This window comes from Sciurus vulgaris, assembly GCF_902686455.1.
Source record: "Sciurus vulgaris genome assembly, chromosome: 11".
In the NCBI taxonomy this organism is placed as follows: domain Eukaryota; kingdom Metazoa; phylum Chordata; class Mammalia; order Rodentia; family Sciuridae; genus Sciurus; species Sciurus vulgaris.
Window position 1 is genome coordinate 114668068 of NC_136472.1, and position 15457 is coordinate 114683524.

General features: G+C 51.4%; 1 protein-coding gene across 1 annotated transcript in view; it reads right to left on the reverse strand.

Moving 5' to 3' along the window:
• The window catches only part of LOC306639582 (nectin-1), a 63062-nt gene extending 62122 nt beyond the window's left edge, over positions 1-940 (reverse strand). Inside the window, exon 1 of the mRNA XM_079103278.1 lies at positions 5-940. Coding sequence (XP_078959404.1) covers positions 5-83 — 79 coding nt within the window. The 5' untranslated portion in view covers positions 84-940. The remainder of the gene's footprint in view (positions 1-4) is intronic.
• Between the last annotated feature and the right edge of the window lie 14517 nt (positions 941-15457).

Here is a 15457-nt window from a genome sequence, read left to right on the forward strand (position 1 = left end):
TTACCTGGGAGGAAGAACGCGGTCAAGCCGAGAGCTAGTCCCCACCAGCGTCCAGCGGCGCCCGCAAGCCCCATCCGAGCCATCGGGGTCCCGGGGTCCGGTGAGAGGGGAGGCGAGGAGGGCGCTCCTCGCGCTCCAGAAACCAGCCCGGAAGACGAGGGCGGATCGCTGGCGGCCGGCGGGCGCTCGGAGGATCCAGGTCAGCCGCAGCCGTCGGCCGGGGCGGGGTGGGCTGGGTGGGATCCGCTCGGCCGCAATCCGGGGCCCGGGCTGCAGCCGGCTCAGAGGCTCGGCAGATGCCCGCCGCAAGTTGCACGAGTCATGCCCCCTTCGCCTCCTCAGCTCTCCTCCCCGCGCGGGTCCCCGCCCTCTTCTTCCACGCAGAGCCGGGCTGGGGCGAGGGACCCACCCCCGGCGCGCCCGGCTGCCCGGCTGCGCGGCGCGGGCTCCCGGCCCCTGGCGCGCTCACACCCTCCCGCTCGGCTCCAACTTGCAGGCGTCCATGGCCGGCCGTCCTCCGAGGATGGCGGGACGAACCCGGGCGGCGCGGAGGGCTCGGGGCCCAGGCTGCGGGCACACTGCTCGGCGGCCAGCTGCGGGAGAGGCTCAGGCTGTGCAGCCCGCGCGAGGAGAGCGAGCCGGGTGCGCCGCGCGTCCCCGTCGCCGCTGCGCTGCCCGGTGCCGGCGATCCGCAACAATGTGGAGCTGCCTGGGCGCCGAGGCGAGCCGCACTCGCTCCTCTCCCTCTCTTTCTCTCACTCGCCGAGCTCCAGCCTCTCACCGCTCTCCCGTGATGTCAGCCCGAGGGGGAGGGGTTAGCGTTAACCCCCTCCTGGCTGCGACGCACGCCTGGCCCCGCCGGGCCTCCGCCCGCCAGCTCGCCAGCCCGCGCCTCGGGAGCCCTGGCAGAGGACGATGGGGCGACGGCTGCGGGGTCCCGTTCAGGCCCCCTCGCTCGAGAAATGCCCCTTTGGTCGCTTTCAACCCGAGAGTGGGCAGGAGGGCGAGCTGCCCTCCTTGGCCGCTGACAAAGGGAGGCAGTGACCCCTAGCGGCCGGCGTCGGGGAGAAGCAGCTCCGCGGGGGTGGAGTTAAGATGGGATGGCGGGGCGGCGGTGGAGGAGCGGTGCGGAGAACGCTGGATTTAGCAATGTCCAAGCTGAAAGGGCTTTTTATAGCCCTCTCCTCCAACTCTGGACCCATTTCACAGATGAGGAAACAAAGGCCCAGAGGAGGGTTAGGCGTCTCGCCCAAGCCAGAAAGAAGCAAAGCTCGAACTAGAACCCAGTAGCCAGAGCTGTCTCTCTTCTGCAGCACTTGGACGCTGACTGGAGAGGCATTCTATGCGCTGCCAACCGGAAGCTGCCAAAGAATCCGGTGGTGGGCACTGGTGGGTGAGATCAAGGCACTCGGATTACTGGCACGGTTCCTTGTATAACCTTTACTGCGTTCAGGGGGTTCCTTTCCCCAAATCGAAGCACCCTTCCTTCCCGCAAAGAGAGCACAAAACCCTGCCTCTCTTTGATTGACTTGCGGACTACTCGCGAAAGTGGCTCATTCAGTAAGTGTCCCCGCCAGGGCAGGGACTCTCCGCCGCATCCCGTTCACCACCCACCACATCCGGGTGCGGTGGGCTTCCTGCCAAGGCCAATGCACCCTTCAGGGCTCTTGGCAGCCAAAGCCTGGCCTTTCCCCCTTTCCTCTGGACCTCTTGTCCCTATCCCTGCCTGGGGGAGGCAGACAGACAGGGTTTCCCACTAAAGAGAGCTGGGCTGTCCCCTGAGGCCTGACCGGACAGTGCCCCCTTTGCGCTTTGCCCAGCTTCCAAGCCCACAGGAGCAGAGCCAAGCGGCCTGTTTCTGATAATATGTAAATTCTCTGTCCTAAGTGTAGGAGGAGCAGGAGAGGCAAGCAGGGCTCTACTTTCCTCTTCTGGAGATCTGGCCCAGGAGTGTCTCCTGAAGTAGTCACACTGGGCACTCACATGGACACTGCTCACTTGCTGTTTGTTTTCATTTAACACATATAACCTAAGCTGTCTTTTTACCAAAACATTGTGCCAGGTTTGGGGATACACAGGCGTGGTTATTGTATTGTCCTTGCCCCAAGGGAGCTCAGTCTAGCAAGGGGAAGACAGACCAAACAGATGACATGAAGAGACATTTCAATGGTGTGGTGTGGTTTGGTGGGTCCTGGGGAAAGTAACCAGTTTAGCCTGGGCAGTTCAGCAAAAGCTTAGTGGGAAGGGGTGGAGTGAGTCATTTATCAAAGCTAAGCCTGGCTGGGGAAGGCAGTCAGGAGACTAGATTTAAGGTAGAGTGTCACCACAAGGAAACGCATGAAGGTGAGCAGCAGGGGAGGTGGTTGGGGCCCATAAATGGTTGGTCTTAACCTGAGCCTAATCGGGAAAGGACAGGCCTGCCCCAAGTAGCCACCACCAGAAAGATTTTCAGCTTAGGAATGCCCCTCTCAAATTTAGTTGGTAATAGCTGGTCCTGCAGCTGGGCATCTCCTATCTGGCCATCAAGTGTTTTAAGGGCCAGGGCTGAATTGGATTCCTTGCTTGTGGCCCTAGACTCTGTCTGGCATGGTAGAAGCTGAATGATGGGTTTGAGGGGACAATTCCAGATGCACTAACATTGGCCAGTTCCCTGCTCTTATTCTCTTACCCTCCCCGCTTTGGCTTGGATCCTCTGCTTTTAAATGGACTTTAAGTGTGTGTCTTTAGGGCAGGGGCATGACTGCTTGGCTGGAGAAGGTGGAGGCAGATAAATGAGATCTGATGGTTTGGTATTCATCATCTTTAAAGAAGCAGGAGGCTGCTGGAAGAGGTGATATTTGACTGGGGCCTTGAAGACTGGACCAGGTTTGGACCAAGGGAGGCAGAAGAGGGAATTTCAGCAGGTGTTCCCATTTGTTTTTCATCCTGGGGACAGGTGGGTGCAGCCAGATTGTGAAAGATCTGGACGGTTTCCTTCATGGTGGGAAGGAGCATAGGACGAAGCATCAGGTGAGTAGGCTCTGGTCCCTACTCAGAGCCCAGGAGTCATTCTTGCTGTTCTTCTTCTGCTGTCACTTTCCAGCTCAAAAGCAAACCCCACTGATTCTGTGTCCAATCTGTAGGATATGTCTAAGGACATTGCTCCACTTCTGCTATCACCCTTGTCCATACATTCATGATTTCTGTGTAGTCCTTACAGTACCCTCTGACAGTATTGGCCTATGTGCACTGAGGGGAGAGAGTAACATGTATCCATCAAGCGCATGGCACTGTAGAACCAGGTTGGCTGATATGAATTCCTAAACACAAGCTGTGACCCCTTAGTAACTGTGTGTCTTTGGGCAAGTAATTTAATTTCTATGTGCTCAGAATTTCCTCAACTGCAAAATAGGGGGAAATAATATCACCTACTTTATGGAGTCGTGAGGATTAAATAAGTTAAACATGTTAACTTGGAACAATACCTGGTGTATAAGGAAAATGGCTTAAGTGTTAGTCATTGTTATTACTACACTCTGTCTACCCACATCCAGTTTTGCTTCACTCTGCTAGAGGAATGAATGCACACACACACACACATGCTTATATATGTGTGTGTGTGTGTATAAATATATATATATATACCTTTTATTTTGAAATAATTTGGAATTTACAAAAGAATCACAAAGATGGTTCAGAGTTTCTGTATTCCCTTCATCCAGCTTCCCAAAATGTTAGCATCTTATATAATTATGGTACATTTATCAGAACTAAGAAGTCAGCATTAGTATAATGCTATTAACTAAACTATAGAATTTATTTGGATTTCTTCAGGTTTTCCACTAATGTCTATTTTCTATTCTAGGAGCCAATCCAGGATACCACATTGCATATAGCAGCGGATTATCTTCTAATGCAAATGATCAGGTTGATGCCTGAGAACCCTCCCCTAGCCTGCCAGACTCTGAGGCTGGTATCAAGTCCTTGACAGGGTGTTTGGGGCCTCTGCTTGCTTCTGCAGCCTCATCTTACCCCTCTCCAGGGCTCTGAGTAGGAGCTGTTGGGCTTTCCTGAGGCCCCCTCCACTAAACGTATCTCCTCTGCTGTTCCACCTGCACTAACACTCTCCCCTGCCTTTTGGTTAGCTGCTTTTTCTTTAGGGCTCAGTTTACACATGTCACTTCCTCGTGGTGTTCCTGGAGAGTTCTCTCCCATTTCCTCCTGTGGCTCCTTCTGCATTCTTGTAACTGCTTCAGTAATTGTTTATAATGCTTGATTCACTTCCAACTAGGCTGTCAGCTTCTGCTGGACAGGGACCATGTCAATTTTGTTCTCTTCTATCCCTAGCACCTTGAACATGCCTGGTATCTGGTAAGCATTTAATGAGAATGTGCTGATTGATTCGTTCACATTCTGTGCCACTTACTGCCAATCACTTCCCCTGCCTGGGCCTCAGTGTTCTCATGTGCAGGCTATGGAAGTTAGTGTGTTTGCTGGTTTTCAAATTGTTTTGATAACCCTAGAATTTCTTGGGCTTCCCCCATTCCCATACCTGAGCTTCGGCAGGAGCCAAGCTTAAAGAGCATGATGTTTTTGTGCACTGTAAACATTAGACTTCTGAAAAGGAATCTTCTTAATGGATTTGAAGGTTCTGCTGCCTAAAAAAGTTGAAAACTCTTGCTGGATTATTGTGTTATATATTACATATTATATAGAGTTGCATGATTTTACAACTCCATGATATATACATGCATATTTTTTGTAGGCAATGGTGAGCCATTATTGAGATCTGTTGAATCTGTGCTTTTGGGAGATGAATCTGGCAACAATGTGGGTAGGATTGACAGATGACGATTGGTCAGTGAAAGTGGAGGGGACCTCAGAGAGTGAGATGTCACAGAAGCCAGCGAGAGGAGGATTTAATGGAGAAGGTTGCCCATGGCACGTGATGCTGCAGAAAGCAGGTGCGGATCAGAGGATTTTTTGTTTTTGTTTGGTTTGGGTCCTGGGGATTGAAACCAGGGGCAAACGGATGTCCTCTGCACCTAAGCTGTTCCATCTGCACCAACGCGCCCCTGCCTTTTGGTCAGCTACCACTGAGCCACATCCTCAGTCCTCTATTTTTCATTTTGAGGCAGGGTCCTGCTATGTTGCCCATGCTGTCCTCTGCCTCCTGGGTTGCTGGGATTCCAGGAGTGTCACGGAGCCCTGCCAGAAGGGGTCTTTGGAAACTGTGGCAAAAACACCAGTGACCTTTGAGAGAATGATATTGGCGGCGAAGCAAGGACAGAATCCAGATCGAAGTGGGAGGAGCAGCAAGTGGAAGCAGAAGCAGCAGGTGCCCTCCTTTCTTTTGAGAAGCTTGGTGGTGGACAGTGAGTGAGATGGTCAGAAGCCTGGAGGGTTAGTGAGTCAGGCCCAGGAGCCTGTTTGATGAGGAATCAAATGCTGCTGAGCATCGTGGAGTCAGACAGAAAGAGCTGGTGGACAGTGAGGGATTGAAGAAGCAAGTATCAGAAGTGACAGGCGTCATTTATGGAGCGAGCCCTAGACAAGGGTGGGTGGTGGGTGAGGGTGGAGGAGGGCGCAGTCTTGGAAAGAAGAGGTATTTTTTTGAGCCAGGAGGGAAGACAAAGAGAGCAGCGAAGGTGGAAGTTTTGGGGCGGAAAGTGGGGAAATTAATAAGGTCAGTGCAGTGACGTGAGAGCTGAAGTTGCCTGCAGAGAGAGGTTGGAAGGTGGCTTCAGATTTCACAAGTGGGAAGGCCAAAGAGAGTGGCAGGGAGGTGTGACTAGTGCTCTTCCAGCACCTGTAGGGGGAAAGAAGCCATTGTCTGTGGACCTTCATAGGGAGAATCAGGGCCTGTGGCATCTGTTTTGGGAAGTAGATTTCAATTTAGTCTAGGGAAGACTGTGGGGATCCAAGCTGACTGGCCGTGGAATGAACTTACAGTCACTCTCAGATTGAGGCTGTTGGGTCATTTATCAGCCATGCCGTTGATGAGCTCCTTGCCCTGGCATGGAGACTGATGAGATGAGTTTCATATTCCTTCCTGGCTGTGAGACTAGGTGACCAGAGGAATGACAGTCCACTCAAAGAGCAGGCTGTTGGGCTCACCTTTCCCACCACCCCAGAGCTGCAGTCAGCAAGCGGGGAGGCCAGACAGATCCGCCCTGAGAGACAGGCCGACCCAAGGACACTTTCCCCAGCCCCTCCCTCAGCCTCCACAGATGCTTTCAGACAGGCGCTGTTGGGCTTGGAAAAGGCCCAAAGTCAATACAATAATGACTTCCCCTCCCGGCCATATCCCAGGCCCCTCTGTGTCATTCAGTAATTGGCTAATAAAGCTCACTTTGATGTGAGGGAACTAGGAAGAAGTCCCCAAGATTCCCCAACCCCCTGAAACATATTGATAGGAGAAGGTGTGTTGAGTGGTATGCTGAGTGGAGGTCACCCCCTCCTGTGTTCCCAGTCCTCAATCCAAGGTCAGTGGAGGCTGAGAGCAAGAGGAGAAGAGAAGAAGAGGAGGAATCCTTCAGAGGAAGTATGGCCAGAACTTTAGCCAACCCCAGAGACAACCCTCCTGCATAGGTACCCCCTTCCCGAAGCTGACAGGCCAACCTTGCCCCAAGTAGTGCTCCTGGGGGTAGTTGGGAAACCGCAGCCCCTAATTACTGTTATCATCACAGTGGTAGCTGTGGTGATTATGATGGTGCCTCTGTATCCCACAGTGCTTAGCAACATTTAATTATTGTTATTCCTACAGAGATCACTGTAGAGACTCCCTATTGCCATGGCTGCCATTCTCTTGGGGATGGATCAGCTAAATGCAGCTGCACCCCACCCCTAGGTCCAATGATCTAGCATGTCAAAGTGGTACCAAGATGGCTAGCAGGCAGCCAGTCTCTCCCCTGTGGGCTGTGGCGTCCCAGGGATCTCCATGTCTATTGGGGCTAGAGCTCTGAGAATATGGAAAGGTCCCAGTCCCATCTTGAACCATCCATTTCTCCAGAAAAAATTGAGTCCAGGGGCTGGGGAGATAGCTCAGTGGGTAGAGTGCTTGCCTTGCAAGCACAAGGCCCTGGGTTCAGTTCCCAGCACTGCAAAAAAAAAAAAAAAAAATTGAGTCCAGAAGGGGAGTTAGTGTATTCCCTGTTTCTGTTCCAAAGGCCATCCCTACAGTCCTGCGAATCCTAGAGAAGGTGCATGTGAATGGAAACAGCCTGCCTGCTTTGGGATGGGAATACTTGAAAAGAGGGTTCTGCTGAGGCTGTGGGTGGATCCAGGAGCTTATGTCATGAGGATGGGAAGGGACTGGCCGAGCCTCAGCCTGGAACACATCTGATGGAGAAGAAGTGAAAGGAAAGAGGACTTTGAGAAAGGAAGAAGACACTTAGCTCCCTGCCCTCTCTGTCTTCCCTTATATCTAGGGCTGGGTGGTGGTGTTAGGTTGACTTTCAGGATGGATTACTCCGGAGGAATGAGATTTTTCTTTTGAAAGTCATATGGAAATAAAGAAATGGAATTTGTTGTAAAGGAAGAGCAGAGTTCCTTGATCAGTTCAAAAGTAGCAGCAGAGAAAATGCATAGTGGACACTTATCCTGGGTGTAGAGCTGAGGCTGGGGGTGTGCAGCTGTGGGTCTGGCCTCGTTGGGCCTCAGCCCTTTCCAGGAAGGATCTGATGAAAACCATGTCCATCTGCCCCAAGAACCACACTTATGCACAAGAAGAGTGTTTCATGGTGACCTGTGGAAGACCAGCTGGGGCCCCGAACTGAGGATCCCTGCTGAAGAAGGCACCTCTGGAGAGGAGGCAGCCCTGAGCCCAGCGCCCCTGTGATCTGGGCTAATGAGGGATGTTAGTGACATAGAGAATTCTGGATAAGGAAAATCCAAGTCAGGTTTCTATAACGTGAAGTGAAAATGACAAGTATAATACATATGCTGCATTACACTTCCATAAAAATAGGCATCTATGAAGAGAAAAATGGGAAGGCAACCTGGAAAAATGAAAATAATTTGTGAATGAAGATTTTTTATTTTAATTTTATTTAAAAATTTACTTTAATATTATTACAAAGTTACTTTAATAATAGATTTAACTTTGCCCTATATTATGTAAAGAGCTTTTCCTGCAGAAATGAGCTTCTGAATTATATTTGATTTAGGTTAATATTAATGCCCTGCACTCCTTGAGCACGTTCTTCTAGGGAGAGGTGTGCCAGGAGGGTGGTGAGTCACCTGGGGGGTGACATCCAAAGGATTGGCAAAGCCCATGCAGGTAACTGAATTTTGAGGAGCTGAATTTTGTGTGTTGCTCAGGAGGAGCTCAGCTGCCTCCTGAGCAGAGGGACATGGTGATCTGTGAGTTGGGAGTATTAAGTTGAAGTCCTGAATCTGCCACTTGCTGTGAGACCTGGGACAAGAAGGGTGACCAAGGACATGGGACTTTCTGTGCCAAAGCTAAGAAAAGTCCTGGTGAGCCAGGACAGTTTGGTCACGCCATCAGTGAGCTATTTGACCTCTTTGAGACTCAGTCTCTGGAGTCTCATAGAATGGTGCAGATGGTTCCTGGGATCTTCAGAAAGGTGCTCTGTAAACTCCATTATCTTCACACCCATTGCGGATGGTGATTATTTATGGGATGGAGGAAGGGGTGGGGGAAGGGGGCTTCTCCCCAGCCTGGAGATCTGAGAGACCAAGAATCTGTCTGGATGAACACCATGATTTATATATGAAGGGAACTGGTCACAACAGACTTTAAACAATAATTCATTCAAGGTATTTATGGGGGCTGGGGAAGCCCCAGAAAAATACACACACCCACACACATACACACACACACACAAAGAAGTATCATGGCCCACCTATGACCAGATACTGTGTGAAGCATTGGGTTAAAGCCCTGAACAACTGAGACTTGTTCCCTTCCTTCCTGGGACCAAAGTCCACTAGGATAAGCAAGGATCAATGAGGAAGTGGGGTGGCAGGGAAATCTAGCCTGTGGGAATGTCAGGTGTGCAGGGACCTTTCCCTAGTTTAGGGGGTCAGGAAGGGTCTAGAAATGTAACTTCAGGGGTGAGTAGAGCCCCTGCTGGGGGAAATTAGACAGAAGGAGAGGAAGCCAGGAGGTCCAGGGACTGGGCATGTCATTGGCCTTGTGTGCTGGTTATGGAGTTTGAATGAATTTCTAGGGCAACAGGGAGCCAGGGTGGTGATGGAGCACAGTAGGACTCTTTCACCATCGTCCACTCAGCAGCATCCATGCTTACTATGCTAAGATGGTTATCCAGGGCCAGGCACTGATTATCCTGTTGAATCCAGGTGCTGGGACCCGATGGTGCTGGCTCTGTCTGTCCTGCCCTGAAGGCTCTTGAGCCTAGCCCATCTGCAGAGTGTCCCTGCAGCTCCAAACCTGCTGCATCAATCTGTACATTCCCCTGGCAGGGTCCCTGCTGCCTGGCATAGACCGTGGCTCCAGAGAGCAGAGTGGCACCCCCTCCCAAGCACGCTGCTGTCACCACAATGTGTCCGTGTGGGCTTGATGGCTGCGTGGCAATGGCACTCAGGGCTTGCTGGGGGCTCACACAGCCCAAGCAGCTGATAAATAATGAACAATTATACTAATCGGCCCTGGAATGGGGAGGCAGGTGTGCACACACATGCTTGTGCACACACATTTAGATTCACTGACATTTATGCCCACACTTTTGTTGAAACTCTGGCAAGCACATGGAGACACTCCCTGCTACTGGAAGAGAGGAAGAGACATTACATATTCATCAGAGACACGCCCCTTCTAGCATGGACACATACATGTCGCAAATGCCATCTACACAACCTGCACACCTATGCTGGCCCCCACCCCCTTCCAGACATGTCACGGGGATTAAAAAGAAGCATCCACATCCAGAGTTTAGCTCAATGCCTGGCACATAGGACAGTCACATTATATTTTAAGATAATAGCATTGTGTATGACTATATGAAGATACTTCAATGTGCGTCCTTGTGATGATAAACTCATAGACACCTACATGGACCTACATGTGCCTTTAAAAGCAGGTGCAAACCCAAGAACTCCACCCTTCCACAAAACTGGCACTTGCACTCCCGTGTAACACAAACAAGCTCACCCTTAGACCTGCAGGTTGCCACAATTTGCTCTCCCAGATTCACCTACACACAATCACAACAGCAATAATCATCATAGCACAACCAGGTTGGGTGATTGCTTTATATTTTTCCAAGGCCTTTCAGGCCTATAATCTCATTTGATCCTCACAGCAGCCCTGTGGCGTAGGTGGGTGGAGTAGGCATTATTACCCCTGGTTTATGGCTGAAGAACCAGAAGCCAGGGAGGTGAAGCTCACCATCTGGGAGGCAACCTGGAACCCGGATCTGACTTCTTGGTAGTGAGCTTCCCATGGCCTTCAGATACCAATTTAACAACCCCCAGCCCTCCCTGTGAAGCAGGGCAGGGGTCTGCTAGCTTCTTGATTCCTGGTCAAAACATTTTCTGGAGTCAATCCTAGTAGAGGAGTGGGAATTGGAGGCTGATAAAGGGAAACCACCATCATTAGAAATCCCATAAAGTCTCATTTACAACTCCCTGTCAGATGAAAGGAGCAATTGAATGTGTTGGAGGGAAAAGCAAATACTGATTTCCTTTAGGAAACCCAGCCTCAGACAGCTGATCCTGGGAGGGCCCTGGAAGGTGCTGGAGGGAGGCGACCTGTCCCTTCCGGGTCCTCCCCAATTCTGTGCACTTCCTCTCCCCCTGTCCAGGCTGGCCCGTGGATCCTTAAGCTGTGGTTCCAGGAGAAGGGAGGAGAAAAGCACAAAGAAGGAGAGCCCTGTCCCCAAAGGTCCCTTCTCCTCCCACTTCTCAGCGGAAGCTTTCCTCTTCATGGGATCCCAAACCTACAACACAGAATGGACACCCTGACTTCACCCTGGCTGGGGTAGAAATGGGGAGCCACCTTATATCTGGCCTGCCATGTCCTTGGAGGCCAAGCCTATAGATCTGACAACTTTGAAAGGTGGTGAGGGCAGCTGTCTTCCAAGGCCTGTGCCCAGCAGGGAGGTGACCTAACAGTGAAGAGGCAGGGAGGGTGATTGTCTCTCCTTTTGCTGCTGCTTCACTCTGGTTTCATCATCACCGTGGGCCTTAGTTTTTACATCTGCAAAATGGGGATAGTAGACCAAATTTGTGGCATGGCTGTGAGGAGATGAGATGAGGCGAGGTGTTCAAAGCTCACAGCACAGTGCCTGGCATACTGCTGGGCCCCAGTGGGGCAGGACCCATCCCCTGCCCTGGCAGCTTCCTGGGGAATGCCTCTACGGCCAAGGCTGGAAGGAGGGCCTGGCAGTAGGGCGTCCCCAGCCTCCTGGGTGTGCCAGCTCTGGCTGGGAGGGAAGTAGGAGGGGCAGGGAGGGGACATCTGTTTGACACCCTTGTCAGCATCCGTTACCTGGTGTGTATTTTCCCAGGAGCTGATTACATTACAGCATGTGTTGATAAACATTTGGAGTCGGAGCAGAGAGGAAACTGAGCGGAATGTTAAGCGGGTGGTGGTTTGGTCAGGAGACACTGAGAAGGGGCTGACTGTGATGAGCTGGAAACGGTGACAAGAGCTCCCATCCGGTGGCTTCTCCATCTGCCTGGCCCCTCTTTCTTTCTGATCTCTCTCCTTCCCTACTGTCCTGTCCCTCAACAGTACATCCAGACTTGACCCTGGAGGCCACCTGGAATAGCAGAAGAGGTATGGTATTTGCATCTCAGGCAGCCAGGGATCCCAGTGGTAGCTTGGGAGTAAAGATTGACAGGGTGGTGTCTGGTCATGATGGAATGTTCAGGGCCTGGCCTTGGCAGGAATGAGTGACTGTCACCCATCTGATTTGTCTGGAGGAGAATGCTCAAGTTAACCTATCTTAGGTTGTGCATTGTCTTACTCCTCGGATCATTCTGTGTTCAGAGCACTGACTTTTGGCAAAATTACCTTGAATGCACATTTCCTTTGTGTGTCTGGTCTCTCTGAGGCTGAAGCTTGAAGATAAAGACATTTAGACCTTCAAGAGGAGGAAGGGCAACTGTCCCTCTGTCCAACTGTCCAATTCATTGAGCACGTGTGAGTGAAAGAATGAATGACTGTACGAAGGCCGCCTTTCAACCTCTCCCCTATCTGAGGGCCCTTGAGTAGGGACCTGCCACCCTAGCCCTCTTGCAAGTGTGCTGGGTGCTTTGGATGCTGCTGGGAGGACTGCCCTCAAGTGGGACGAGCACAACGGGCCCAGCGCCATCTAGCGGGCGTGGGGCCCAGGGATTGCGCATCTGGGTCTTTCCGGGTCCCACTGTGGGATGCGCTCTGGAGGCTCTGGCCATTGCTTCTGTGGGATTCTCTGCGCTGAGAGTGCGGAGACCTTGGAAGAGCGTCCGCCTCCCGGGTTCGGGGAGCGGAGTGGGGGGCGGTGCGGAATCCCAGACAGCAGCAAGCCTGGGTCCTGCGCCCGGGTGCCCAGGAGCCGGCCTCCACCCCTCCCCCACACTTGGTGTCGTAGTTCCCAGTCCCTTTCTGCCACAAAGAGGCCATTGATTGGGAAGAGTAACCGGGTTGTGGTAGGGAAGCTGAGGGGACACGCGCACGAACACGCACGAATACACACGCGCTTGCACACACACACACACACACACACACACACACACACACACACACACACACACCTCCTGCAACACTCATCACTCTGGTCTCAAGGGTGTGGGGAGGCAGCGAGTGTGCCAGCGTTGGGGAAAACTCTGCCTCCTGATTGCCCGTTCCTCCACCCCCACCTTCCCACGCCTAAGTTTTGTAAGCTCTTTAGAATGAATCCGCAGCTGAGAGTGGTCCATCTTGCCCGCGCTGGAGCTGCCTCCCCTCCCCCATCCCTCCAGGTCGTGCTCTCCTCTCCCCAGCAAAGATCTTCCGTGGCACTTAGGGGCCCTTTTTAATACCAGGCGAAGCCAATACTGCTAGGAAGGAGGAACTGCTGTGGCAGCTGCTGAGAGGACAGATTATATGCAGTAATGCATCCCTGGATGGCCTCTGATTTATCAACATATCCCTCTCCAATGGACGGCCAAGAGTTGGCACACAGAAGAAAATGTTGCCAGACTGTGTGAGATAGGGGATAAGAGGGGAGAAGTCCTGGACAGGAATACTTTGGGCAGCAAGGGTTCCCCAAATCTCTCTTCTCCTATCACTGAAATTGGGAAACTGCCCCCAGTGTCAAGGTGAGGCTGGATTTGAACCTGTGCCAGAGGTGGAGCTTCTGATCCATCTACAACTCTTGCTTGGTTCCCTCCATGACAGAGAAGTCCTTACCTCTCAAAGCAAATGAATCCTGGGTGCCTTGACCTTTAGAAGCTGGAACATCCTGGGTTTCCTCTCCATCCAGTTCACCTACAACAGAGGGTGAGTGAACCTCAGCTGTGGTGCCCATTGCTGGTCCCTGCCCCACCTGCTTCAGAACAGAGCTGCCCTGGGGTGAAGGGTAAGGGTAGCTGGCAATTGGTACAATAATAAGGGACTGGGAGTTTCAGGAAGTAGACGTCTGAATGCCCTACTTGGTGCCTGCCTCAGAGCTGCTGGCCTCCTGGTTGCTGCAACACACAGGTACTGGCTGAGGAGAGATTGGGTAGGGATGCTGGCCTGCTTGGTTTATGGCACTTCTTTCTGCTCCTAAGATCAGTGCACAGAGTATGTCCCTATTTACAGGACATCTCATCTGGATTCTTCTTCCAGTCTCCTGATGACTGGCAGTTCACTCCTTTCCCAGATGGCCCATCCCTGCTGACAGCTGGAGGCCTGAACTGGAAACTGTGCTGGGTCACCTGAACAACACCACACCCTCCACATGCATTTGCAGGAAAACAGGGCCAGGGCAAGGTGTCAGGAAACAGCACCCTGGAATAATCACCCCTGACATTTACTATGCTATCAGTCAGGCACTGTACTAAGTGTCACATGTGTGTTCACTTTCATAATTATCATAAAATGCTACAAGGTCATGTCTTTATTGTCTCCATATTATTGAAGAAGAAAGTGAGGCACAGAGAAGTCAAGGCTCTGCCTGAAGTCTCATAGCCAGAAAGTGGCAAAACTTGGATTCAAACCAGAAAGTTTGACTCTGCCTGAGTTTGATAAGCATGTTATATTGCAGGTATTACAGAGAGAGAGAGAGAGAGAGAGAGAGCGCATGCACAAACATGCACACACCTATGTGTGTTTATTTTCACCACCATTTCTAGGCATCAGACCTCTGTGCTGTTATAGGCAACTTTGAATCCTGTACAAGGAATTAAGGCGGGAGGAACTTCCTGCTTTGTTTGTTTGTTTCTTTCTTTCTTGCGGTCCTGGGGATGGATTCCAGGGCCCTGCATGTGCCAGGTAAGTGCTTTACAACCGAGCTACACCTCCAGTCCTGCATTTTTTCCCTTCCTCTTCCTATCTCCCCCTCCTCGATTTCACCAAAAGGTCCTCATCTTCATTTAAATTAAAAGTTCTTTTCTCAGCACCATGTTCAGGGTTTCTCCTGAAGCAGGAGACCCTGTATGGGAGTTGCCAGGTCAAGACAAATATACTGGCCTACACAGATGTTAGGGGACACACTTGCAATGAGGTAGTGTAGAATAAATGTGGTTGGTAGATGGGAAATAAATAGGGAAGATCTGTATTTATGTTCCACACCAGTCAAGGGTTAGCTGGTACACGGTTCAGAGAGTTTTATGTTCAATTTTATGTCTAGACAGAGTTTGAGATGAGGTTATCACTTCTCTTCTAATTAGTACAAGAAGGCCTCCCTAGGCACTGCTTTCAGGAGCTCTCCTGCTGTCTTGGCTTTGCCATCTGTCCCCAAGAGTAAGACTTGGGTAGAGTGGGGAGAAGGAATCAGCACTGGATTGGGAGTCAGAATATCTGGGTTTTTGGCTTTGGTTCTACCACCAGTTTGCCATGTGACCTTGGATAAATTACCCTACTTTTCTGGGTCTTCACTTCTTAACTTGTATAATGAGCCAGACTAGGTTTTTTTTTTTCTCCTCCCCTTTTAACCAGGGATTGAACCCAGGGGCACTTAACCACTGAGCACATCCCCAGCCCTTTTTAATATTTTATTTAGAGACAGTGCCTCACTGAGTTGCAGAGGGCCTTGCTAAGATGCTGAGACTGACTTTGAGCTCGTGATCCTCCTGCTTCAGCTTCCTGAGTCACTGGGATTACAGACATGCACCTCTGCGCCCGGTACTAGAAAAACTAGTCTCATCAGACCCCTTCAGCATTCCCTGAAGTCTGTCAAATAAGGCTACTGTGTGCTGCTGGGTAGGTTGTGTGTTCTGCAGATACCTGGCCAAGAGGTAGGCAGGAGCTCATATCCAGCCTATGTTCTCACCAGGCCATGTGCTGTGGTGGGATCTGCATACACCTGGAGAAATGGGCACTTTT